General features: G+C 39.9%; 1 protein-coding gene across 3 annotated transcripts in view; it reads left to right on the top strand.

Moving 5' to 3' along the window:
* The first annotated feature begins 671 nt into the window (after positions 1–671).
* DAB2IP (DAB2 interacting protein) overlaps positions 672–26970 on the top strand; it is a 202085-nt gene continuing 175786 nt past the window's right edge. The window contains exon 1 of one of the 3 annotated variants that reach the window (XM_063353368.1): positions 672–784. In XM_063353368.1, the coding sequence (XP_063209438.1) occupies positions 757–784 (28 nt within the window). In that variant the 5' untranslated portion in view covers positions 672–756. The other 2 variants (XM_063353370.1, XM_063353373.1) reach the window with 2 other exon arrangements.

The following is a 26970-nucleotide window of genomic DNA, read 5'->3' as shown; positions in this document are numbered from 1 at the left end:
TATGATTCTAGCAAAGCTGGTGCTTCTCCCCCCCAGCTCATTTGCAGAAGGCTTTTTAAAACGCCGGCTTAGCAGCAGCTCCTGGCTCGGCAGAGGAGGTAAATGTCGGACAAGGTCTCCAGCAGAAGGCTGTTGCTGCAGCAAGTTACAACTGCCCAGTGCGGAGTCGTTGAGTTGCCTCCCTGTCAGGCAGCGGCTGGTCTATTCATTCTGCAAACAGCCTCTTTCCTTTCCAAGACAGCCCTAGGGACACAAGGGAATGGCAGAGTTTATTATAAACTGAGTAAAGGAACAGACTATTGCTGGAGGAGATCCAGGGTTATAAAAGATTGTAGCGGGGGGAGGAGGAGGAGGGAAAAGGACATAATTTGTTTGTATGTGAGGGGGTGCGCACTGGTGGCTTCAACGAGGCATTCCCCAAACCCTCAAGACCTTTGCTGGTTTTGGTGCGATTTTCTGCAGTGCATACCGTACTGTGTCAAACCCCACTTACTTTTTATTGTATCAATCATTCTCTTTATGCAGCAACACGAATCGGAGAACGCTTGCAGGTCCTGTTCTGAATGAGCTCCGCTCTCTGCCAGCTCAGCCTAGTTGCTGCTGTAACTTAGTCTGGGGGATGGGAGAAAAAGGTTGCTGCTACTTTAAATATAATGCATTAAGAGGATGCTGGAAAAAGGCCTGCATGCTGTAATACCCAGCCATCTAGTTGGAAAAGGAGCCAGATGTAATACAAAAGAAGAAACACAGCCTCTTATGGATGCAGCACTAATTCATAAATCAGGTGAATCAGCTTAGGCAACTGCTGTGTTTTTATGCCTCTGCTGCATGGAGAACTGCATGTTGGATGCTTTTATTTGAAGTAATGGAACCAGATAATCCTTTGGACCAGGACAACTCCAATGGTAAGAAGTCGAAAACATAGAAAAGAGAGGAGAAAAAAAAGGATCGTGAAGGAGTGTCTGAGTTACACATCCTGCTAAAGGCGCAGGGTTAGGCATGTGTTTTTACTGTCTTCTGCATGGATAAGTAGAAATGAATGTGGTAATGTGCTTCACATTATCTTAGAAATCACTCTGTTTACAGGTTTGGAGATAAACATATAGTAGACTGATACATACAGTGTATTGCAAGGAGCAGTAATCAGGCAGAATTAACCTATCTCCTGGGCAGTTTGCAGAGAGGAGAGGAACCTAAGCATTCTACATTTTTCAGTTTGGGGGTCTTTTTTGCCAGTGAGAAAAGAATGTAACTTTATGCCGTATGTGCTGTCAAACGTAGCATTTGGAAACAGTTTCTTTATCTGCAGAAAGCTTTCCTACAGGCAGTTGCATGAGTAATTTACTTAGAAGGATATATTTAGCTAGGGACCACATAAATTCGCCCTGGAATTGAAGTCCACGGTTAAAACTGCAGCTATTCCCTGGATTAATAGCATTCCATGTGCTGATGTTCAGGTATCTAGTCTATTGGAAGGCATACAAAAAGCATAAATTGGGTTAAAAAGTTGTTTGCAATTGCAAGTCTTATTTCTCTATTAGTAGAGTGGCTGCATGGAGGACAACAAATTGTTTACATTTTTGAAAACAATGCAAGATGGTGATTTTTAGAATAAATTGAATCTCAGCTCTTTAATATGTATTTGGTACTATTCTGGATACAGTTTGAAATCCGCAAAGTGTTCCATATCCTACATACGTATTGTTCAAGAACTACTTATGTATTTCCCAGCATATTCTCTGCTGATAACCTAGACCTTCAAGTACCACATAACTGCAGTGTTAATATCACAGTAGACCTAAAACTGCGTGGAAGGAATGTGGTTAAGGGAATGAAGTAACATTTAAACTATGTGAACAGTTGACTGGGCAGATATAAGTGGGCAGCACTGCTTTACTTTGGGCTCTGTGCCCTGCTGTTGAAGTTGAATTATATAAAATAAGGACAGATTTCAGTGTTGTTTCAAATGATAATTTTTACATGAAAAGATCAGGAGGGGAGGATCTCACTTTTAATTTCGGTTTTCTATTCTCTTTCATATGTAGTTATATTAATTTCTCTGTAGAAAAACAGCATCTACCTCTCATGTCTTATACCTCCTCTTAGACCACTAGGACATAGAATTAAATCTTGTTTTCTTCTTCACAGCAGGAAGCTTTAGGATTACCAGAGGAGTGCATGCTTATTTTGGGCTGATGTTAACAAACATATAAGCAAGTATTCTTGCCTGTCCCAACATTAGAATCCGGACTTTAGGAGTCACAGGGAGACTGTGTCGATTCTGTGGGAAATTTAGGTTTACCTTTGGTTTCTCAAATATGTTAACATGGCTCACTAAATTTAGAATGCATATTTTAAGATATACAGGTTTTTCATCCTTTTCCTTACAGATATATAAAGTATATTCTGTCACACTGTGTAGAAACTTGTTTTCCTACAAAATACTTGAATACATAGGCAGACACTGGAAATGTTAGTAAACTGGGAAATGAGAGACAAATAAGCACTCATGGTACCAAGTATCCTAGAAGAACCTTCACTGCTTCCCCTTCCTAACTATGTAAAGCCCCATCTTCCTTTTAGAGTTTTTTTTAATTGATTTAAACTATCCCATTGTAAAACAAATGGGTTGAGCCATTTCTTCATCAGGAGGTTGCTTGCCTACGTGTTATGCTGCTGGAGCAATACGCAGGACTGAGGGATTAATCTGTTATTATGATATACCATGCCTTATTTTGCATGAATTCAGTAAATAGAAGGCTCTCAAAAATATGCCGGCAGAATGCTGTTAAGAAAGATTTTCTCCTTTGAGAATGTTTTCTTGTAGGTGTCATTCTCGAAGCAGCCCTTTTGTCCCTTTTATTCTCAAACAGCTAGTGAAGTGCTATGAACACCCTGATAACTGTTGTGCTTATCTTGCTGTATTGCTCATGTGACAAATACTAATGCTTTGGGAAGTGACCATGACTTGAAACTTCTGTGCTTACTGTAGAAGTGCCTTTTTACATTCAAGAATGTCAAATCAAATTCTTTTTTCTGCTACCAGAGTGAAAAATGTTATTTAATCTTTGATCTACCTGGTAGTCCATATTAGTTAACCATCTACCTTAAAATTGAGCGTCAGGTCATTCTTAGTTGCTTATTGCCAGCCCAATCAATAGATCACTAATGACAGTAAAAGCTGTTCCGAAGAATATGTGGCAATAATATACTTTAAAGTTGCTCTTTTTGCCTCCTGCAGCCCTTTCATTTGCTTACAGAGATGTATGAAATCATCTGGAAGGACGTTAGTGGAATATTCAAGACCGAGAAGCTGCATGTCTCATTTCTCAGCACAGTTTGGTTTTTTTGTTCTAACCAAATTAGGTTGCCAGCTTTTCATGGAGATGTCGCATAGATTTATTATCGCTTGTAACTGGAACAGAGAAGGACCACTCATTTATTTTGGGTCTGAAATGAGATTTAAGCTGTGTTAGTTGCCTTGACATAACAGACCCTGGAATAAAATCATAACCTGTGGATGAAATGGTTATTGGATTTTTTCTCTATGATTCTTCACTGAGCTGTAGTGCTTGCACTGCTCTGAACACAGGCTTGATAGGTTGCTACCCATTTTCATGTTCATGAAAGTAGACGGAAGTTCTGTAACTCCTCTCCAAGTGTGCCCAGGATAAAGGCTCCTATAAAGCTATGGGTTCTTGTAAGGATTTTAAAAGTCATTAAAGCACCCCCTGGCCCACACCATGCCCCCAGTATTTTCTTTCCATTCTCTGAAATGCAGGAATAATATTGTCATTTTACGATGTCTCACAGTGATGACTTTTCGATGTTTTCTTTTTAATGTACGGGCATGGTTTTACTTGATTCTTTTCACAAAAAAAATTCTTGGAAGAAAAGTGCTGAAGAATGTGCTGATTCTAAAACCATAACCCTAAATTACCCATTTCAGAGGGATGACATATCAGAGCTACAGATTTCTCTTTTGTACTATAGCCACTTGCAGCCACAAGAATAAAAGACAACTCAGCAGCTTTTTACGAGCTGGTGAAGATTTATAAGATGTTGTATTTGTGTACAAACTCTTGTGTACAAAATATCTGTGACTTTTGTATTCATTGTGTCCCCTAATTGCTTAGACCACAGTTTATATAGCTATAGCGAACACTGGTACTGCCTCTGAGTTCATTCTCCAGTGTGTCCTAACAGTATTTCTTTATTTCTTTTCTTCTTTTTAGTTGTTAATCTTTTAAGGGCACAGTATTTTTAGTGGACCTTCTGAACAACCTTGTAGACCAAATCCCAAGTCCTCGTTGTAATGGAATCATATTCCCTACACAATAAGTGTGAATCACAGATGCAGATTTTGTACCACAGAGAAATGAAATTAAACCATTGTGCTTTAATAACACAATAATTATGGCATATTTTTTCAGTCTCTGACATACACATTCAACCAGGCGAATTACATGGATGCCAGCCAGGCTTGAACTTTTTCAGCTGTTGGTAATTTAGATTCTCCAAGCAATGTTCTAGGGCAGTAATGAAATCCTAGCCTCAATGACACCTTGATGTGCATTAAATATTGCACTTATAGAGGAAAAGAGAAGCAAGGACTGGGAAAACAGATTTTTTTGTCGATTAGATATGAAGTTTGTTAGCAGAGTCGTGTGGAAACCCAGGGCCAAGAAATTATGGCTGCTGCAGGTGAAAACAGAGGTGTTTTATTCAGAGAGATAGGGTAGATCTGCCTTAGACCAGGAAAAGGCCATGAACATTTCTACTGAGCTGGACTTGGCAGATGATGTAGTTTGGGGCACCTCATCCAGAATCTCAGCAGACAGAGGCAAAGGCTCATCAGCATTCCACGCTCTTTACTTTCCTGGACTTGAAATTTATTTTCAATGTGCAGACAATATATATGTATTCTTAACCTTATATGATCTTCTTTTAAAGATGATATGATAAGCTCAGAGAGAACAATGATTAGATTAAAAATATGAGGAAAAATAGTGAAATCTTTTGAAGTATCTTTTTGAAACTTCCACAGAAAAGGCTGTGAACCAGGAATTGCCATGCAAGAGGAAATTCTGCTGCTTAGCAGTGAGGCAGAGGCCAATAATAGGGGAGCTGATTTGGCATTTCTTCTTCAGAACTGCATTTTAGGCATCTAGTAATGAGAAAAAGAAAGAAAATAGGATGACAACATTAATTTTCAGTGCAGTACTCTGAAGCCCCTGCCTTCTACGTAAAAGTAGTACTGAAGATGCCATGCAGTTATGTTTTGAAAAGCAAACTCCCCTCAACTGCCACCAAGTATTTTAAAGTATAAGACTAAGTTATTTACGTGTTACCATTTTAATTAAGTTATCTTGTTCTGGGAGAAATGGGTCGCTGTGTATTGGGGGGTTTTTGATAGACTTCCACAAATTGCAATGAGCTTCCTGGAATCTTTGAAAGACAGAGCACTGATCTTTTTCCTTGTGTGAGAGGAGAAGTTTTGTCTAGGAGCAGCCGTCTTGCAAAACCTGTACAAACACATAGGTGAACTTTGGCATTTCTTATGCATGGTACTGTCCTGCCCTATTAAGTCTGAAAACTTGGTTTATATAGAGAGTGAATGTTGGAAAGTAATGAGATCTGGTGGTAGTAGTTTTTGAAAGTTAATTTCTCATTATTGTCCACAGCACTGAAGAAAAAACAGCAACAAGTAGGTTGGCAATTAAACATATTAACTATCATTAGGTGATTAAACAGTGCTGTGCTGTGGCCTGTGGCATAGATCCTTAAAAAATTATTTGTTGTTTCTCTGCTTACCTCAGCCAACATTTATGTGGTTTGCAAAGAACTCTTTGGGTTAAATACATTAAAGAGACAAAATGGATTTTATTACTAGAAGTATTTATTCTAGACATCTGTGAGTAGCCAGATTATTTAACAAAGTCTGCTATTTCATGATATTCCATTAGAAAAGTGAGATCTCTCTTTTGAGCACTTTTAAAAAATCATACGTTTTTAGTGAATGTCAGTTTTCAAGGCTGAGCTAGCAGAGGACTATGGAGTGTTGAGACAGTTATGCTTCATTCTTTTCTTCTTTGTAATAGTTCGTACACCATGTCTATCTTATGGCTTCTGACAAAAGAGAGGGACAGAAACATGTGCTTGATGGTTGGAAAAGTAAAAAAGAAAAAGACAAATGGCAGTGTAATACGTAGAGAAGATGAATGCAGACTGAATTCCTGATGAATTGTGCATAGAAGTAGGAGGCATATTTTGTCCTGCAACCTTTTTCTTTATATTTTGCTGTAGTTTTCTTAATTTTACCTACACTGTATTCAGGTACTATCTATAATTCGTAGGAAAGATGTGTTGTACTGAAAGGTAAGTCTGAAGCAGCTAATAAATTTTTCTGGGAAAGAAGTTCTAAATCTTGGTGGGCAAAAGCAAAGTGAGGTATCTGCACATAAGAAATATTGGTGACAAAATCAAATGAAATATCCTACCTGAGGGCATTATTTATTGGTGAACATCTGAAATAGTGACAGATTCGTCCTGCGAATTAGGCCACTGTTCCACATTATTTTCTGAGGTTCCTACAAGTTATATGATCGGTATTGGACGTACTCCAAAGAAATGATCCAGGTATGTGTAGTGACCATTGTTCGAAAAGGATCATAAATAATCTGCCTGAACTGGCAGTGACCGTGTGGCAAGTAGAGCAAGCATCAAGAGTTTAAAGTAGGTGGGCAAGTGTAATGGGGTTTCTCTGTTGTCACCAAAACTTTTTGGCAACAGAGAAAGATTTAAAAAGACACAAGCATTATCTGGTAAGTTCACCAAGCAGTGAAACGGAAAGATCCAATATAGCTTTAATAAATTGTCCAACAGTATCCAAAAGGCAGAAAGCTCCAGGGGAATGTGAGACCAAGAATTAAGAAGATTACTATGTAATGATTTGTAGAATGCATTCTACAATTTCCAAGTTTGTAACTGAATGATGAACAAGCGTTGCATGCAGTCTCTTCCTTTCTCTCCCTGCTGAAGTCTGTAGAAGAGGGTAGAGCCAAGCAATAAGGCAGAACCCACCAGATAATGAGGGCACAACAAGGGAGAACCATCTAGATGAAATCGTGAAGGAACATCAGATGAATAGACTGTGACCATCCATACTCGGAGGTACTTGGAACAGTCAAAGTAGTGTCTTCATTCTTTGGTAAGAAAAGGGTCCTTTCATAGTCAAGCATGTTCAAAGCTTCTTTTATTTTGCTTCTAAAAGAGAGCAACTTCACAGCATGGCATTGTGGGGAAACCTCCCAGTTCTGTCTCTAAAATGCAGCACTGCTACGAGTCTCTGTCAGAACTTTCTTATGGCAACAGCGTACTACTGGAAAGGTGACTTCAGTATCGTTAAATGGAATGGAAGAGTGTACTCTGTTAAACTGTTCTTTCTTCTGTGGTTATTGAAATCTGTCCAGTCAGAACCTGGTATCTAAAAGTGGTCGTTAATATTAGTGAGGTGTATCAGCTGTGTGAGGATGCTACATCGGAAAGTTCCTCAGAATGATGTTGCAGGCATAGTGAAAACAAGAGAGTTTTAGTGTTTTGTTCGTGTGTCTGATTTGGAAAATAGGGGACAAGGGATTTCATAAGAGTAGAGATGCTGAGGAATTAAAAGCATACATCTGATGTATCAAGGTATTTATAGTTCAGAAGCTTTTACATTCATAAGGCTCTGGTAGTAGATAACAGAAACCGGAAAAGCCACAGAAGAAATTGTCAGTCCTTATTGAGAGCTGAGGCCCACATTTTGACAAAGGATCGGTCAAGTGGATTTTTCTGAGACCTCTAATCAAGGGTTATTGTGATCACATACATGTAACTACCAACGTGTTGGGCAGCAGCCTCCTCTTCTGGCAATGCCCAGAAAGATTGACAACTGCTGATGCTTTATATCTGTGTCTAACAGATGTACTGTACACGAGGGATATAAAGAATAAATAGCTGCTTACCTTTAGCCACTTCACTGTAATATTCTTTATTGTGTCCGATTGGGATGTTTGCCAAGGAGGTTTCTCAGTGCATACGTGTGGTTATCATGTGGGGTAGAGCATTATGGTAATAAATAGATGTGCTTCCCCTCGGAGCATCTCCAAGGAACTAGCACGTGTAAGAGATTTAATTGCAAAGCATTGCTGCTGCTGCTATGGGCTCGGAGGCCCACCAGATGCCTTGCTGAGTGAGTCAGGAGTCAGCGATTGTGGCTGCTTAGAGCTTAATGCAATGATCAGAAAACGTCTGCCAAAACGAAGTTTCAAGAAATGTTTTTCTTACCGGATCTAGATATGCTTCTAGTTCTGTTCTACACCTTTAAGTACTTCTCTAGAAATGGTTGGGAAGTTGGCAGGCAGCTGTGGCAGATGTAGTAACAGAAGCCATTGTTCTTGTCCTGGAGCTGTATGTGTGGGTTTGTTTTACTTAACCATTGGGTGGGCACGGCATGGCTTATGTCACAAATCGATGCCTCTGAATGTAGGTCCTGCCGTTAATCCAAGCTGGAGAAATCCTGACTCTTGGTGTTTTGAAAGTAGGAAAGTAAGGCACTAATAGAGTTCTCTTATTTGTTCCAGAATAAAGAAAAAAAATTGACTTAAAATAATAATGGTAAAAGTTAGACCCGAGTTCACGGTATTTTATTGTCTCTGCAACTGGTCTTCTGTTTTGCAGAAATGCTATTAGAGCATTACTCATGGCAGAGAGAATATCCCTGAAGAGTTTTTCACAGTTCATGTGTCAGACAGGAATGCAAAGGATCAATTTACAGCCACAGACAAAGATCTGAAAACGTCCAGGGGGACCTGGGAGAATGCTTCTCACCCCAAATAGTTTTACTGATTTAACTGATTCCACTTGTCTGACTGCAGTGTGTTTTCAGCTAACCCAGAGTTCATTTCTGAGTGGCAGCAATAAAAACATTGTATGTAGACTGCAGCGAGAGCTGGTGTAGGAACATTAAACACGGTGTTACCTCTTTGCAGTCTTTTCTGTTATAAAACTAAAGAGAATTTCAGTATGTTTTGGAATGCTCACGGGTGCAGTACTGTATTCCAGGGAGAAACCTGCTGGTGCTGTGGAACTCTGTTTCCGTGAGTAACTTGCTTTGTTTAGCAGATCCTCCTTTATGACTCGGTCGCAGCTGTCAGGAGCAGCCAGGCGTCGGGCCGAGGAGTTGTATTTAAACGTGCGCGCTGGCTGAGGCACTTGCAATGGTCTCTAAGCAAAGCAAAGCAGTTGGCAGTAGTTGGCTGGTTCCGTTTGGCCTGCTTTTGGGTAACGGTTGTGCTTCCCCTGGAAGTTAGTAGTTGTTAAGTCATTTCCTTCTTAGATGTATTTGTTTTATTTTCATTTAAAGTTTCCTGGTAAACTTTAGAAAAAAACAAAGGATGTATTAATCTGTTTAGGAGACACAGTTTTGAAATTACCCTTTCTTCTTTTCATATAATTTGCAACAGGATCTGTAAAATTAGGCCTTAATCTTAGAAATATTTATGTATGTATTCAGCAAGAGATGGCATGAGGAGTTTCCCTGAGTTATCTGGAAATTTTTTGCCTGGAAGAGCACACACGCAGTTATCCTTTTTTTGGCTCATAACAAATGTTTGTTGGTTTTAAGACTGAAGAAGAAAAGCAAAAATTTAATTCTTATTGTGACTTCTAGCCCAAGATGAAGTTGAGCACACGAATCAAAGATAGGGAAAATGTAATCAGCATTTAGGATTTAGGGAAAAAAGGCAGGTGCATTGAACTTGAAACCAATGCTCAGCACACTCAGGGTTGCTGCTCTGGCTGCCGGTGCCTCTCACTAGGAGAGAGGCGTGTTTTATTTTCCCTGCTTATTCATTTTCTGAGTCATTCATCTTGTGCTATAGCTATTGAAAACTGTAACAGAGTCTGGGAAGCGCTTGGCTTTTGAGTGCTGCCTCCTGATTGGAGCAGGGAATGCTGCTGTTCGGGAATAATGTGTGAATACCATCTGCTCCGAGGAGCTGGGAGTCTCCCTGAATTTTGCTCGGAGAGGCACCTTTCGCCAGGACTACATGCAAGGGGAGCAAGCTTGCGTCTCCTCTTTCTTATCCAAACTTTTAGTTGTTGCTGGATTTCCTTTCTGTTTCCCTGTTGAACTTTTTTGTGCTTTGCTCGAGGGCTGAAGTGCTTCTCCTGTGGGTTTGGGGGTTGTTTTTCCTTTATTTTTTTTCCTGCGTGGGATTTCTTCTGGGGTTCAGCATGCACACCAAATGGGGAAATAAATCAGCAAGTTTTGCAGCTGTTTATTGCAGCATAACAGTTAACATGGAATGTCTGAGTTGCTTTGAGAAACTACTTCCAAAAATTTGACCTGCTCATAAAAAGGTAAGCAGTTAAGGACTTCTGAATTTCAGGGACTGACTTTTTACTTGCATAGAGGTTTTGTTTTGTTAGGAATGAATATGTCTCATTTGAAATGTACAGTTGCCTTGTAGCAATGCCTGAGATCAAAGACTGTTTTGTCTCAGAATTTCTTTAATGAGGTTGAAGAAATGAGCAGAGTTGGAACAATGATTTGTCTTTTGCTCTTTTGTACAGAAATCGTCTTAATACAAACTTTCTGCAGTGTAAGTGTAATTGTAATTCAAGATAGCATATATTTTTCGGTTTGCATCTTTATGAAGAGAACTCTCTCAACTCTTGTTTTCCTGATTATGGAATCTCTTTTTCAGACTGTTATCTCAGACGAAACACAGCTATTTTTCAGCAGTCCGGATTTGCAGTCAAATGGTGCATTCCACTTCAAGAAGACAAGATGTAGTTTGTGAGCCCATTAAATCCTGCTCACTAATGACCTGCTGGCGTAGACTCAGTCACTAGAGAGAAAACTGTAGCCATTCCTTTAACCTCAGAACAACAGGCCTGACACCAACACGATTGATAGCCACCACTCTCTCCCATTACTTTTAGCACATACTTAACTTTTTGATGTTACTGTTTTAAAATGTAGTTAGAAATTTTTTTCCTGAAGGTTACATTTCAATCAGGCACTTTTATCTACACAAGGGAAAGTTAGCAAAGGCAGGACAGGAACTATTGATGTTTTACAAACCCTTAGCCTTCCTCCCAGTGAGTCAGAGTATTCAATTTACTGTTGGCTGTTCCAAAGAGCAATCTGCAAAGCATATTTCTAAGAGTTTGTTTGCTGAAGGCTTCATTGTAATTTATTTTTGGCAAATAGCTGTTTTTTACCTTTCTCTTGCATTGGTATGTTAATTTTAACTGTAAGTGTGTAAGTTGCATGTACTTATCTGTATTCTAAGAGAAATGTTTAGTACCTGTAAATAAGGGAACCGTGGATTTATGTAACTGATATTTGATCTAACCTAAACCCTTCATATTGAATGAATTTTAAATAAACAAGAAAAGATCTTACATCTAGTACGCTTTCTTACACTCAGGCCTTTTGAGCTAATGTTCTTGTAATACAGAAAAAAGCTGCTGTTGTCTGCAGTTTCACTTTAAAAAAAAAAAGATTAACAATTAGACATCTTTTCACTTAGTCATTTGTGTGGCAAAATGCCAGATCATCAAAAGCAACTCTTTTAATGAGAAAAAAGCTAACTTTGCTGAAGCCTGAATCAGGAAAATTGTTGCAGGCCAGAGGAGGAATGTCTGAATCACGCAGAGGTGCAACACCGGTACAGTCCGTTGGCTGGCGGTCACTGTACTTGCTTAGAATATAGGATATATGGATTAAGGTCTCACTGGGCCTGGTGCAAGCCAAGTGTGTGTCTCTCATTTTATGTATGTTAAAAAACCTTGAAAGGTCATGCATTTACTAGTACAAATGAGGTTTTTCCAGTAATCATCACATTTCTGGGGCTAGAAAAACTATTTCTCATTCATTGCTGCTGATAAGAATAATAAATGCTCACTTAGGTCTTTTTTGGTGGAATTATATTGTCAATCGTACATTTCCCAGGTGCCCTTTTTTAATCTGTCATTGGGCCAGACACAATGATTATAATGAAGTAGCACGAGGAATAAAATTTTGACCTTCGAACTCCAGAGGTGAAGATAACTTCCATTCCAGAAATAGCAGAAGGTTTTTTAGCTGTTGGCAGTAGTGACTGAGTATCAGCAATAACTGACAGTATATGGGACAGTGGAATCAGAGGGTTTTAATTCAGTCGTATGTATACATGCACACTCAAATCAAACATCAGCTGGTTGTAACGTGTGTTTATTTTTTCTCAGAGTGGACAGGCTTTTTATACTTTCCCTTTATGAAATACAGTAGGTACTTGGTTCAGTGGTCTAACTGTGATATATGGGTTTGCATGGGTAGAGTTTATTTTTTAGGGACTTAACACACAACCCTTCTGGAGGGGGTTACTGCTAGATCCCTCAACAAAGCTCTCCACAGCTTAGCAGTAGCTTGCCCAGGGTCACACACAGGAAGCTTTTATCATTGCATTGTAGTTGCAATGGATCTTCTGCGTTCCTAGTTAGCTCTTCAGCCATTCCTCTTCCTCCACGGTCTTCCTCCTTGCCCATTTCCCTTTCTTCACTCTTCTCTTCTTCACCCCCTGCCCATGGAGGACATCTGTCATTCTGCTGTGGAGAGCATTATCCCCCTGGTATGTCTATATGAATTCGGAAAATCACAGTGCTGGGTTTTTTTTCAGCAGACCAGGGTATCTGTTGCCTCGAAGATGAAGAATTGTCATTTTCACTACAGAAAAGGGTACTTTCTTGCTAAAGTGGCAACTCTGGTAATGCAACAACACTATTGTGCAATTACAGCTTAATGGCAGGAATCCACATAGATTTCTTTTCTCCTCCACCTCCTCTCTTGCCTCACTTAGTTGCCAGACTTTCTCTGGAAGTTCAATCTCACTTAATTCACAAAGAATGTGGCTCCCTCTGCCATACTTTGTGCCTGGAGTCTAAATCAGTACATTTTTAGTGAACTTCAGCTTAAGACAAATCTGACCTACCTAGAATATAGGTCTGCAGATTGCAGACGTGAACCAGAGTGATGAGGCGCTACCATTAACATTAAAGTACTTTGCATGTATCTGTGCTAGCTATTTCTATTGCCTTTTATATAATCTACTATTCCTTTGCCAAGGAGTAAGATGTAATAAGAACTATTTTTGTGTTCTTGGGGGTATGTTTGCTGGCTCTGAGCTCCTCTGAATAGATGCCGCCTCCTGCTATGATGTCATCGCTTCTGGTGCTTGCCAGTAGACTATCAAAATTTTAAAAATCAAGATAATATCAAGATGAGACAACAAAATCAAGATAAAAAATAGCTATCTTGCTCCCATTTAGGTCAGATGAAGCATAGAAGCCAGTGTTTTAAACAGAAGGGAAGCATTAATGGAGAGAGGACGACTTCAGAGAAAGTGGGACAGTCTAGTGGCAAGCACAGTAGACCAGAGAATTCCTGGTTTCTGTTTCAGACGACGTGAAACCATTTTGCAGAGCAGCTGTGGAAGTGACAATCAGCAAAGTAGGTTTGATTTTGAATTTCCTCATGGAAATTCCTTCTTCCTCTCAAGGTGTTTAAGCACACATCTGCTCTTTTCTCACAGGAGACTCTGCTAACTGCCTTCCTGTGGGGTGGGTTGTCTTTCATTTCCCTGCCCCGGGGTCCCCAACCTCTTCTGCTGTGAGCAATGTGTGGTGGCTGGAGCGGGGACTGAAAATGAACAGCTTCTCTTCCCGTCAGTCTTGGGAATTTAGTCTTGAAAAAACGTAGACAGAGCTGTATGGCAATTATGTGAAGGGCTTCTGAACGATCAAAATGAGATTTTCTACAAATTATTTCCCAAAGAAAATTCAGCTAATTTCATCTTTCTATGTCTTTTTCCTCCAAACGTGTCTTTTTAGATGGTATTTCTTTACAAAATTACAATGTCTGACTTTTATAGTGTCCAAAACAATGCTAGTCCTACTACCAGGAAACAGTACAAAACAAAATGTATTTTGTACTGCTAAAAGAATATCAGACAATGATGATATTCCTTCGAATTTATTAGTTTAGCATTTAATTCCTTAGAGTTAATGCTTTAAAATAGTTAACTGCCACATTTAAATCACACTTGGTCAAAACTTGAGTGGTTTTGTCTGTTTTTCTTGGTAATTTGCAAAAGTATACATTGTACTGTGGGCTGAAAATGAATTCCCAGACCTATCCTGTGCTACCTGCCGGCCTCCTGTACTTGCCTGGCTGCTGTTTCTGTGGTTGGCATTGTGAGACGAGGAGGCTGCTCTCGGAACTCTAAATGCTGCGTGGGTGTTAGCGCCAAGAGTCACTGGAGGAGAATAACTCAAAACTACATTAGTGGTCCTCTCAGCCAGGGACTGAAGACTTACATCTCCTTTATAAGGATTAGCTGAGGCTTCGGGGCTCTTCTTTCTGGTGTTCTCATTACTGGGGACTGTCACTTGGCAAACTGCTGTGGCAACTTTGCGTCATCTGCCTTCAGCAGGCCGAGGGTGAAGCTGGAAGAGCCGTGGGTACTTGGGTAAAGGCTGTAGGTTAGACCTCAAATGTGCTGTAGAATATAAAGCTGTAACATCTTAAAAGTCTTGTTTAAGGATGAGATTCCTTACTATTTCAAATAATAAATACTTGTAGATATTATGTGTATAATATACACTATATCATATAAATCTCTCTAAATATACCAAATAATAACAACACCTAAAAGGTGTGGCCTATCATAATATTCCAAAATGGGTATTTCCAATCTTTCTTGCTGAAGTCCCATACGGCGTCCTTATCTTCTCATCCTGATCTCATCAGCTTCAAGGCAGGACAAGAACCTCCCTTGTTTGGAGTTTGTAATTTTTAATTAAGTAGCACAGAATTAAAGGCAAAGAAATTGTCAGTTGAAATTAGTCTTGTACTTAACTTCATTGGGTGGTGACATAGAGAACTTAGAGAATCTTAGAGAACTAGGATTAAATAGTTTATGGACAGTGTAGAAGAACTGAGTCTCTGAATTAAAGTCAAGGTTTGAAAACAGGTGTCTTGAGAAAAAGAAGTGTTTGAAGAGGGTAATGTTTTAAATGTACGTAATACCTTTCACTGAAAAAAGAGGATGTGGTTTAGATTAGGACAGTATGTTTTTCAAACTGCAATGCGTGAAATGGCTGCTGGGTATGTCTGTAGTTTATAGATTTTCACAGAAGAATTTCCTGATAGTATTAATTGGAGAAATGGTGATAATTATTAATAGGATTAAAAAGAAATGGAGAACACTGATAATATATGCAAGCCTGTGCTTTTAATACAGTTTGTGTGGGTGAGTTCAAGGGGGGAGTAAGAGAGAACGAGTCTATTCTTAAAAAAGAAATTCTTACAGAAAGATTCACATCTTAGTACGTATGGTTTCCTCAATTTTCTTATAATTTTATCCAAATGACTATCTCTAAAAGCAAAGCACCCCCCACCTCCTACCTCCAGTCAGAACAACTGTGGTACCAGAAGATGACACTAAGTTTCCTCTGAGAGAGCTAAATAACATAGCTGGGGAAAATGCGGAGTGTTCCAACAGCCAGATTTTCAGGGCAGTGAAAAATACCTTTTTACGGGTGGCATGAAAAGATTCAAGAAGAAAGAACAGGTTAGCAGCTGGCTGGCCTGTTTTGTCACACTGTCATGTTCAAAAGGTGAAGATCTCCTGCAGTGCTAAGAGCAAACGCCTTCAGGTTTTCAAGCTGCAAGGCTGACCAACTGCCTGGCTTTGAAAGAGCTATCAGCGTTCAGGACTGAAGCATGTTCCTTAAGGCAATATTCTAACACAAAAGTCTCGAGCTTTGTGACAACAGGTTTTTCCTTACTTTGTAAAAAGTCGCCAGTCCAAATAGGTCATTCATTTTTTAAAAGACATTCACAAATTACCAGGGAAGGCCTCCTCCCCTCATATTTCAAGTCTAAATTAACTTTAGGGTAGGAAAAATAAAAGTTGTTTTGAGCTTCATCCAGCATTCTGTCAATACCATAACAGTCCAAGAAAGAATCGGACAGATTGTGTCATTTTGTCTTTTCCATTTATGTATGTTAGGGATGGGAAGACAACTGACATTAGAGGGAAGTTCTGTTCTCCGGTAATATATTTTAGTATTTGTGGTCAACAAGGTCAAATAGGCTTTTGTCTGACACCAAGACCTAGAAGGTTTGATGTCTAGGTGCCCGTCACCTTTCTCTTGGCCATCTTCCTCTTTCCAGGCTTTTCTGGTACTTCATCCTGATCTGCTTTGTCATCATTAACCCTTGCCCCTCCTCAGCCACGATAGCACAAATGATTGAAGCTATTGAGCGTTTGTTTTTAGACATTTAGTCCTGTCTGTAGAGCTCCTCTTTTGATGCCACTGGCCTAGTCACTGTTGTTCGGCTTTCAATGGTAGCTTTTAATTCAAGTAAAATTTAATTTTATTATGTTAAGGTTATATTTGTCTCAAATTTCTTGTTTATAAGTGGGTTTTCCACAGGCAGACAGCTGTGGCTACAAAATATCTGTGAATAGGCACCTCAACAGCTTTGCATCCTAAACAGGCATGAACCCAAGAAGCCAAGACATGCCTGCAGAAGCATGGACACAAGCTGTAAATACAAGGCATGCCCTTTGGAAAAGATGTCATTTTGCTTTGGTGGTTTTTTTATAACTATTGGTAAATTGCCATGGATAAAGAAGGCACTGATTTCTCTTATACTGCCTCTAAACTTTACATATATAAATATGTCCTAAGGTTGTGGATGTGCTTATCTTGGTTTCTTATGGGCCTTTTGCGATTGCTGTCTGACTTCTTGATCTCAGGCCTTTGGTGCATTTTGTGGAGAGCTGATCAGATTCCTGTCCAGCTCTCATCGCCTCTGCTCTCCTTCACACCCTGCGTTTATGTGCAGCAGAGTAGAACTGTATTTGTGGTAGTGCGAGCGGGAGGAGAATCAAGGCCTCTGTGTTCTTTATTTCATTGCAGTCCCATCTGCCCTGTAACTGCTCCAAGATGTTAAGCTCAAATATAACAAAAAGGATAAATAAACTCATAGAACATTAATGATCAAAACTGTCTCTATGAATACGCTCCTCAGTTGCACGGACACCAGGATCACCCAAAGCTCGTTATAAAAGGTGTGCAATTTCAGCTCCTCCTTTTGCTATTGCTTTACTGCCACTGGGGAAGTCAGATGAGAATCGCTCTCGCACATACGTATAAATGCCGATGCCTGTCCCAGCAGTTACACCTCTGTGAAGAACCATTGTACAGCTGTTTTGTGCGAGATTTTTGGGTTTTGTTCTCTTCCCTCCTTGTGTTCGAAATACAAAAGGCAGAGTGGAGGAGGAATAAAGGAGTGCTGAGCTTTATTCAGTATTCAGTCCTGAGCATAACTGTCCCATAAACCATCGACCTGCACAGTACTTTAGAAAAGGCACTCTGTGTGTGTTGTTCAGGAAGAGCCATGTAGAGTCACCAGGCTTGGAAGCAGTTGTAAAATTGCAGAATTTAAGTGTTTAAATTCTGATAAGTATATACTGCATATTTGGGAAATAAGCCGTTCAGCTCAATGGATTTACTTTTGGTTTTCATTTGACTTTAATCTTGGACCTGCACCATTCCTTCTTCTTGTGTGTGTACATTGTAGGTGCTGAATCATGCGTCACAACAGGGTCTGAAACCCTTGCATTTCGTTAGCCTCCTCTTTGGTATCAGGAGTCAGGGTCTTGACAGGAATTAATTACTGTGTTGACTGACCCTTGACACTGATTACACTGCTAAACACAACACCGTCTAGAAAAGCAAAATTGGTCAAACTCATGCCAATGTTTATGAAGTCCATTGTTATTTTGGGTTTTTATATGCAGTACTAATCTCTATTGGTTTAAAACCTGGAACATTCTTTCTCTGACGAAGGGAACCAGTGTCCCATCAACTCTCTGGAAAGGTGTCACCATTTCATGTAGAATTACAAAAAAAGAAGTATGAATCTCTTAAATTTACTCTACAGGATGACTGAGAGAGGGGTCACTAACACAGGGGAGCAGAATTGTTCTCTCCTCTATGAAGTAAATATAGAAATTAAGTTCCTTGGTGAGCCAGCAATTTATGCTTTTCACTAGTTGTTTTTATGTCACGGTGCTGTTTAACTAAATTAAGAAATTAGCTAATAATATGTTCTGATTTTTTCAAAGGGAAAGTTTATGTGCAAAGTCTTGTCATGTTTGCAGAAGTGCAGCACATGATTTTACTTGACATACTTCAGGGTGAAGACCTTATGTGTTGTAAACTTGCCAACGTTCTAGAAATTTGCAAATTATCAAATTCCATACTCTACAGTGTAAATGTTTTTGAAAATATTGATGCTTTGTCAGTAAATAATTTCAGTTCAGTCTTAGTGCTCAGTATCAAGTTCCTCACAAATGGATCCCACATCAAGAAATGTTCTTAAATATTTTAAGCTAATTATATATGTACATATTTTGGTGTAAGATAGAGATTAAATATAAATCAAAAACCAACACAGAGAAACATATTCCCCACTGGATTATAATTAACTCCCTCCTACTGTAAAAAACTTGTATCTCAGTGGATGTAACATATGGATATTTTGAAAACTCTGTCATGTTTACGGGTTAAGTGTCCATCTCTTACAGGTGCTTTGGGTGTATCCTCTGGAGGCCTAGCCAAGGAGCAGTGCTTTCCTCTGGCCTGATTTCAAACTAATTAATCCCTAATTTCCAGCTAGTGAATAGACAGATGTGCACCTTAAGATAAAAAATATTTTTTTTTTCTGATCTTCCCATGTTTCAGGGAGCATTGAGAATTGTCAGCCCTTCACTAGTTGTTTCTTTTACTGCTTGAAAATTTTCTTGGGAGATTTTATCTTGTTCTGTGAATTGCTTGGTGCATTTAGTAGAGCTTCTGCTTGCCAGAGTTCTTACTGAGTAGGACTGGTTTCAATAAATCATTGTAGCTTTGAAAAGTCTGGAGATCCAGTCATGGCAACTCAGCAGAGGGAGAGGGAAATGGGAATACAAGAGCTTTGCCAGCTTGGTAAAGAGCAAAGGTAATTCTCAAAAGAAGAGAAGAGTTTGAACAGGCAGGTCTTTGACAGAAGATTGTGGATAACATTCTCTTACAAGTCAGATTAATATTTCATCTCTAGAGCTGGAACAAAGTCTTATTATGGTTGAAAGCGGGAGAAAACTATTGGATTCAGCATACCTTGTCAAGCATCTTCCTCAGTATAACAATATGCAGTATAATATTTTCCTAGCCATGGAGAAACAGTGATCTGTCTAGAGTTAGTCCAGAGATATTGGAGGAAGTTGCTTAGCATTTGTCTCAGATAAATGCAGTTGATCAGTGCCTTGCTTTCCTGAGCAATGAAATTCCCACCCCCAGATTTAAATCTCCCTTTGTCATTGATTCAGGCTAGGACACAGCTCTTTATTTCATACACAGATGCATTCCTGTAATTGCTTCAGATAGCCAATATCTGTTAAGGTTTGAAGTAGTGATTTTCTTATTTTATTAAATCCTTTTGTATGAAACTGGCTTTAAACCTCCTTGCTATTACTACTACAGGGATTTGCCTTAAGATATATTCCTTTCAGATATTTATTTCTCACGTGGGCATCGGTGTTTCATGTTAAAATCAAGCTCGTCTTGAAACTTACTTTTGCTAATGGTAATCTGTGAAGTGCGGTGACAAAATTGTTTTGCAAACGGTCCTGTCCAGGGTAAGCTTCGAAATCTTTTTCCTTTTTCTTTTTTTTTTGTTTTTTAATTGCTACTTGCTATCGTAAGCCATACGATGCTTTTGATAACAGTCATCACATTTTACAGCTCTCACTATAATCTCACTGCTGTCAACCATCTGCATCACTCCTCATGTTCTATAGAAACTGAAGAGAAAACAAATACATAGTTAATTTTAGACAGCACATCACTCCTGTTAATGGAGTTTTGTGTGCCAAGTATCATCACTGTGTAATGTCTGTGCAAATAATCTCATGGAAACCAGAAAGAACTGACACACAAGTAGATTCCTTGATGGTTTAAAGCCCTTGGGGCTGTGTTACAGGTGTCAGGGGTGGGCTGCAAAGTGTTTGAACCATACAAAAGCCTGGATGCTTAGCGTTGTAACCTCTGACTGGAAGGTTTTCATTTTCAGGTGAAGAGCCTACAAGTAGTTCTTGGTTCTGCACCAGCTGTAGACACCTGGTGAAGTGCTGTGAGCAGTAAAGAAAGTGCAGAGCACCCTCTCAACTGCAGGGAAGAGTGAAAAAATCTTACCTGATTAAAGAGAAACCAGAGCAAAAAAGGTGGAGAAGCGCTACTCTGTAAAGTAGTCCTTCAGCATTTATGTAAACCTGGGATATTTTTGCTTTGATTCTAGAAAAGGCAAGACTATGCAAAGACAGATGGAGAGAAGCAATCACATAGATAAGAGGGCAGTCTGTGCCCTACAGCCTAATCCTGTCTCTACGGTGGTTTGGTCTATGCCTTTAGAGAAGTCATTCACTCCTCCTTACTTCTCATCATCCAGCCGTAAATAAAAGTTGCCAGATGTCGCACCTAATACGGGATTTCCTGTACTTCACCTCCAAATCCTATGATTTGCTTAAAAACATGTGGAATATTACCTTTCTTGTGCTTCCCTTATACTTTAGTACAGAACCTGAGTTGAAATATGGGAAATGGCGTGAGAGGCAGCTCCCCGCCTCGCGGTGCTCTCCTGACTGCCTTTGGCTGCTTAGGAGTGACTCGGGGGAGTGCAAGTCAAGGAAGGTCCCGTGTTGGACAGGTGAGAATACAGCTTCTAAAGTTAAACATCTGTCAGCTCTCAATAAAACAGGGTAACATGCTATTCATGAGCGTTAGTGAGATGTTCTGCTTTTACATACCCGGTGTTATAGGAAGAACCACAAACTTAGCAAATAACGGTATTTTATACTCCTGCTACCTATTGCTTCCTGGGAGTACTGAGTGCTCAGCAGGTACTGTCTCACGTGAATAATGCACAGCAACTTGCCATTGATAGAAATACGCATTAGAGGTAGACTAAAGCTAAATACTTTTTTTAAATTACCCCCCGAAGGACATAAAGTGAAATCTGTATCTCATTGTGTTGGTTAACTTTTTATTTTATAAAAACCACAAACCAAAAGAAGGTTTATTTTTAAGATAGAGTAATGGTAAAATGTAATAGGCGGAGGGGCTGATTCAGAGATAGGGCTGTCATCTTGAGAGCCAAATTATGGCCACTTCATTTAGGCTTCATTTGAGTGGTGAGGATTGGTGCTTAAGATGACAATCTGTGGACAGCAAAGCCTGCCCGCATTGTATTTAATCATTGTGGAGAGGTGAAAGAATAAAAATGACATGTTTTAAATTTCCTGATCATAGCACTTTAACCTTTATATTCCTGACACGGAACAACAGATAACTTAGATTTTAAAAGGAATGTTCACTGAAACTCTGTAATTTTCTATGTCCCCAGTTTTTTTTCTTCATAGGGAATCCATTTAAAATTACACAATAAACCCCTCTTCATCTTCTGAATGTTTCACTGATTAGCATAATTTATAGCTAGTCCTTGTGAATGAGGTGATTGTACCCAGGTGATTGCAAAAAGGTCTGCGGATCTTAGCTTTATAAATATTATTCCGAATCTGACTTTGTTAAAGTAATTTATGTAACGTGAGTGAGTGCCGTGCAGAGCTCTTCAGATGCGAAGACCACATACTGTGTAATCTTTGGAGCCAATCCTCATCTTGGTTTTGCTTTTCCTAGCAAAAAAATTAACTGCATGATTATAAAATTTAGCTAATACTTTACCACCGCAATGGGAATCTTCTCACATGAGATTGTTCAACCCACGCTCTAAATCCTACCTTCATTATCTGTCATACTTTGCCTCAGAGAACTGGAAAACTGACTTTACAGTAGCTCAGCAGACCAAATATGTTCTTACATAGTGAGGTATTGCAGGAAAATACTGGTAGGTAGATAAAGCACCTTTCAGACTGTCTCTGACAATTAGAAAAAACATCCAAACCCTCCTCCTTGCATAATTGTTTTCATCCACAGCTGGCAAGGCACTCTAGAAAAAGAGTTATTCCCTTAGAGAAAGTGGTAACTAAAGGTCAGCAAGATGAATGGAGCTGCCCACGGCCGTACAGCCCATTTGTCAAAGATATGGGCAAGGTCTCCAGGCTCTCAGGCTTGTGCTCGGGCTGTCGTGAAGCCCAGGGCTGCGCAGAGCTAGTGCTGACCATGGCCAGGCTGGAAAATTCATTCTGCTGAGAAAGTCCCGGTCTCGGCACGCAGCTGTTTGGCTGCTGAATGGATCTTGTGCTCGTTGGATTTGCCTCTTTCTCCCATGTTTTCTTTCTTCATGAACGCAGTGCTGCCAGAACGGGCTGGAGGTTTGCCCAGGAGGTTTTAAATACTCTGGTCATGAGTTGGTGGAAACCTTGTCACTTGTGTTTGTACTTCTCTGAAGAAGTTTTGTGGCTTGTTCCTAGTCCCGCTCATGACAGGGTTATTTTGAAAGAGGAGGAGAATGCAGGTAGCCAACTGTCAGAGCCCTGACGCAGCTTGTCCCGGGAGTAAGAAAAATGTGACATGGTCTAAAATTTCCTAGAAACTTGGTGTGATTTCTTTGTCTGGAAGCAAATTTCTGGAGAACTGCCAAGATGAAAACGTGCACGTATATCCTCTGTGCAAAAACTTGCATGTTCTGTAAAGATGAGATTCAGGGAGAAGCTGGAATCCTTCTTACTGTAGAGTAGGGAAATAAAGATTTCCAGCTGTTAATAATAACAAGCCTGGGATTCTTCTTGTTTGAGCTGGAGCAGAATTGCCTGGAAGTCCCTGGAGAGAAGTCCCAGTCCAGCACCACACATTTGAAAGATTTGGATCCCGGTCTAAAGCATTTCCATGGCTTGACTGAATCTCCAAAACTGAATTATTTTTTATCATAATCCAGTCAGAGAAATGAAATCTATAGTGCTGTTGGCCATCAGTTTAAGTATTTTGACAGGAGTATCGTGACTGGAGCGTTTGCTGTGGTCTGCAGGTCATCAACACCTACTTTGGAATAGCAGAGACCTGGAAGAAACCCACGTGTGGTGCAGCTGACTTTAAAGAAATAACAAGCAATGGGTTTGAGGTTCTCTTACATGCAAAAAAAAGTGGAAAAAAAACCCACAAGAGCCAGCGCGGTGCCCTGTCTGGGCAGATTTTCAACACCGCTTTTATTTTTGAGTAATTAATTCTGTGTTTTATTAGTAATGAAAGCAGGGGCTATTTTGTACAATGCTGGAGCGGAAAAGGGTGACTCAGCAGAAAGTTAAACTCTGATGGAGCATTACTTCTGCAATTTATCACCTGTCTCTAGTGCTCTACTCAGTGTATAATACAAGTTTATTGGTATTGAGACCAATTATATTCTGAATTCACTTAATAATTACCTCTCAAAGACAGATAAATTTAAACAACTGATTGTTTTATAAGTAACTGGAAGAATCTCTCGTGTGACATCTCTTCTTTGAGGCAGTCTAAATGCAAGCTGTTTTTTTGGTGATCTGTTTTGAATAAAGTGATTTTATTGAATAAATATATGCATTAGGGCTTGAGTGTGGTGTATCCAAATGCTTGCAGCCTTTTTACACATTTGTAGTGATTCCAGCTGGGGTTTTTTTGATTTGGTGGATGAAAAATACATTTTATTTTGTCTTTGGTTAAGGAAACGTAAGGTACTAGATTACATAAATGTACAGCTTTAAAATTGGTCACAATTATTGGTAGAATAATTGGTAGAACTGGTAGAAATGCCAGCTGTGTAACCTGCAGACTCCTTAATGTACCTTCCTGAAGTGGCATTCAAGAAACTGTAGCAAAAGACACTGCTGCCCATTGCTCAAACAGAGACATTGTCTAGTACACACTGCATTTTTGTATTTCCATCTTGGAACCCCAATCACACTGAATTCCAGGCATGCTGAATCCAAGAGCTGTGCTGAGCTTGCCAGCGCTGCTTCCCGGAGCTCTCACAGGCGCCGCCTTCACTTTCCTCGTGTCACAGACCCCTGGGCGGGCTGGAACAGTGCTCCTGTCACTTCGTCACATTGTCTCATTTGAAAACCCAAAGCTTCTCTGTTGCGTGTTTTGTGTTAGTCAGTTGTTCCATGGCAAACCTTAGAAGCTACAGTTTTCCTTGATTTCTCTCCAAGACCTTTGAGGGCTAACAAGCCACTCCTGGTAACCAGTCTTCAGTAGGGCAAGGTGGTGTCTACCAGCTGAACACAACAGACTAACCGTCAACTCCGAACTACTGCTAAGCTTTTATTTTCTGAGTCTTTTTTTCTGCCTCTCAGGTGTAGAAGCCACTGTGACCAGCGGTGTGTCTGCAGCCGGCCCCCCAGGGTGCAAACACAGCTCTAATGGATTATCTGAAATGCGCAGCTTTAAGGGTCCTGCAGTTACTGCTCGGGCTCTGCTGAGATACTGCGCAGCTTTAGGTGGCAGAGTTTTACTGACTGCAGCAAATAAATTTGCTCTGCTTTATGGAGCACGGAGAAGCTTGTTTTCTGAATTTTAATCGTCTCAATAAATTGTGTTAAGATTGTGTTCTATTAGACTCCAGGAAATTAATCAGAGCAATTCAAATAAGGACATTATTGGGAAGGTGTGATGCTAGCAGTACAGTTAGAAAAAAGTTTTAAAATTTGGCTGAGGCAATAATGGGGGTGGTAAGGACTGTAGAGATACAGAGTGCAGCTACCCAGGAATCCCCTTTCAGGCTTGCTTTTTGCTTACAGGGATTCTGGTGTCCCGCTGGGGACTAACTGATGATGATTTTCAGGTGCGCTTCACAGAGGAGGGGAAACATTTGTAAAGGTGATCAAATAGCTCAGATATAGACTGTAAAAAGGTCATTTTCTTGTCAAACTGGAGTTTTGGGTCATTTAAGATCAAAACAGGAATTACAGCCACTGAAGTTAGCACTTTCACCCTTACAGAGCTTCTTTGCTGGGTATGATGTGTACTTTAACAGAGTAAGAAAAGTAATAAAGGGGTATGACTATATGCTATGCGAATGATACTCTGGTTTGTAGTGTTACTCTCTACCATTGAAATGCCATCGTAGTTGTATACGCAGTTCCGTATATACCATCGGTATCTGTGTGCATGTCTGTACATAAGTAGATACAGAAAAGACCAAAGTTAATACAGAAGAGTTTGCAGAGAAAGGCTGTGTTTATTAGAGAAGTGCAGTAGGATGAATGGAGCATCCTCTGGTAACAACAAATTAATCAGACCAGCAACATCAACAAAAATACATTGATTCCGTGACTCGAGAGTTTGGTGTTAAAGACTACAGCAATGAAGATTAGCAAATTTTGCTTTTAGCCTCTTCTTGTCCCTGCACTAAGTGGGGGAACACTCATTCTCTTCCTTAGGTCAGAGAGTGCACGCAGGGTTCTCAGCCTTTCTAAGGCTTGTCGTTCGGATAGCTTTCAGATCTTTATTTGCAAGATTAGAATGTTGTCAAAAAGATATGCCAGCTTGAAGCCTCTTCATTGCTGTATCTCAAAACATATTAGAAAGCTGGAAGGATTGATGAGAATTTCTCATTGCAATTACAGATGAGGAACAGCAACCAACAGATCATGCCACACTGCTGTATGAATTACCGAGATGCTCTCTGTAGTCTGGCCAGCAAATCATTAAATCAAGCGAAGATGAGCAAGGGCCTGCCTGGATGTTCTCGCCTCGGCACAGCAGCTGAGTAAGCTGCTGTCTGTCCAAATCAATCCCCGTTCTGGGAATTGAAACAGTGGAGACATGAAGCCTGTCCGTAGCCACATAAAAGACACATTATGGCTGCAATTTAGGGGGCTACGCCTAAAGCAGCTCTTTGAATCCCTAATCCTGTCAGCTCAAAGGGAAGAAAACGGGGAGGCCATACGCAGCTACGTAAAACTTTTCTCCTGACTTTTACGTGAACTGGGGGATCTGGCCCGCAGTTAAGGCAATCGATGGGGAGTTTATGCACAGTGTATGTTGTAATGGGATTTTACAACACGCATCTTGGCAGACACATTTAATATCTGTGTCTGCCAAACACACTGAACATTGGCAGATTTTTATAAGATCCTGTGAATTCCTAACCTAGATATTCATTAAAGGGGGGAATTCAAGAAGAGGAGGGAAGCATGAACCAAGTATGGAAGACCGAACTCCTCTCTTCTTACCCATTTCCCTTATTTCTTCTGAGTCGTGAGACTCTAAACCACGTACAGTGGGCTTAATAAAATGATTTAGGATGATCATTGGGTCAGCTCACTCTTACAGTTGTTCCAGTTTCAGTCTTTATATAATTTACCTTATGCTTGGGGTACTGAATAATGAAAGATCTAAACAAACAGAGCACTAAGCCTCAGTCCTACATGTAAATCTGTGCACATGTGCTGCAAACAAGATAGCACCCATGGACAGATTTGTTTGTGTTGCCATGTGAGCCAAATGCGATGGTTTTGCTTCTTTTAATTATTCAGTCCTGAAAGAATTTACTGTGAAATCCCACCAGGCAGAGATAAGACTAAAAACCTTGTAATCTACAACCGTACAGGAGGGTCAGTTTACGGCCTGAATGTGCTGGAGAATTTAGATGTGGAGAGAACCTTTCATAGTGAAATGGGATGAAAACCTGTATTATTTTAGAGCTTTGCAGCATGGAAACTATTTCTGTTTATGAGGAACCTAAAGCTTGGAAAAACCAAATGACTAGATCTACTCCAGATTTCCTATTCTGATGAAATTTTTCATTCCCAAATTAATTCATGTTGACAGATTAATTCAGTCCCAACGTGGCAAGGGCAAGACAAATCAATTAGCTTTATCTCCATGGGTTCTGAG

The sequence above is a fragment of the Chroicocephalus ridibundus genome, chromosome 15, assembly GCF_963924245.1.
Source record: "Chroicocephalus ridibundus chromosome 15, bChrRid1.1, whole genome shotgun sequence".
In the NCBI taxonomy this organism is placed as follows: domain Eukaryota; kingdom Metazoa; phylum Chordata; class Aves; order Charadriiformes; family Laridae; genus Chroicocephalus; species Chroicocephalus ridibundus.
Note: the sequence above shows the minus strand (reverse complement) of the source record. Positions and strands in the feature narration are given on the sequence as shown.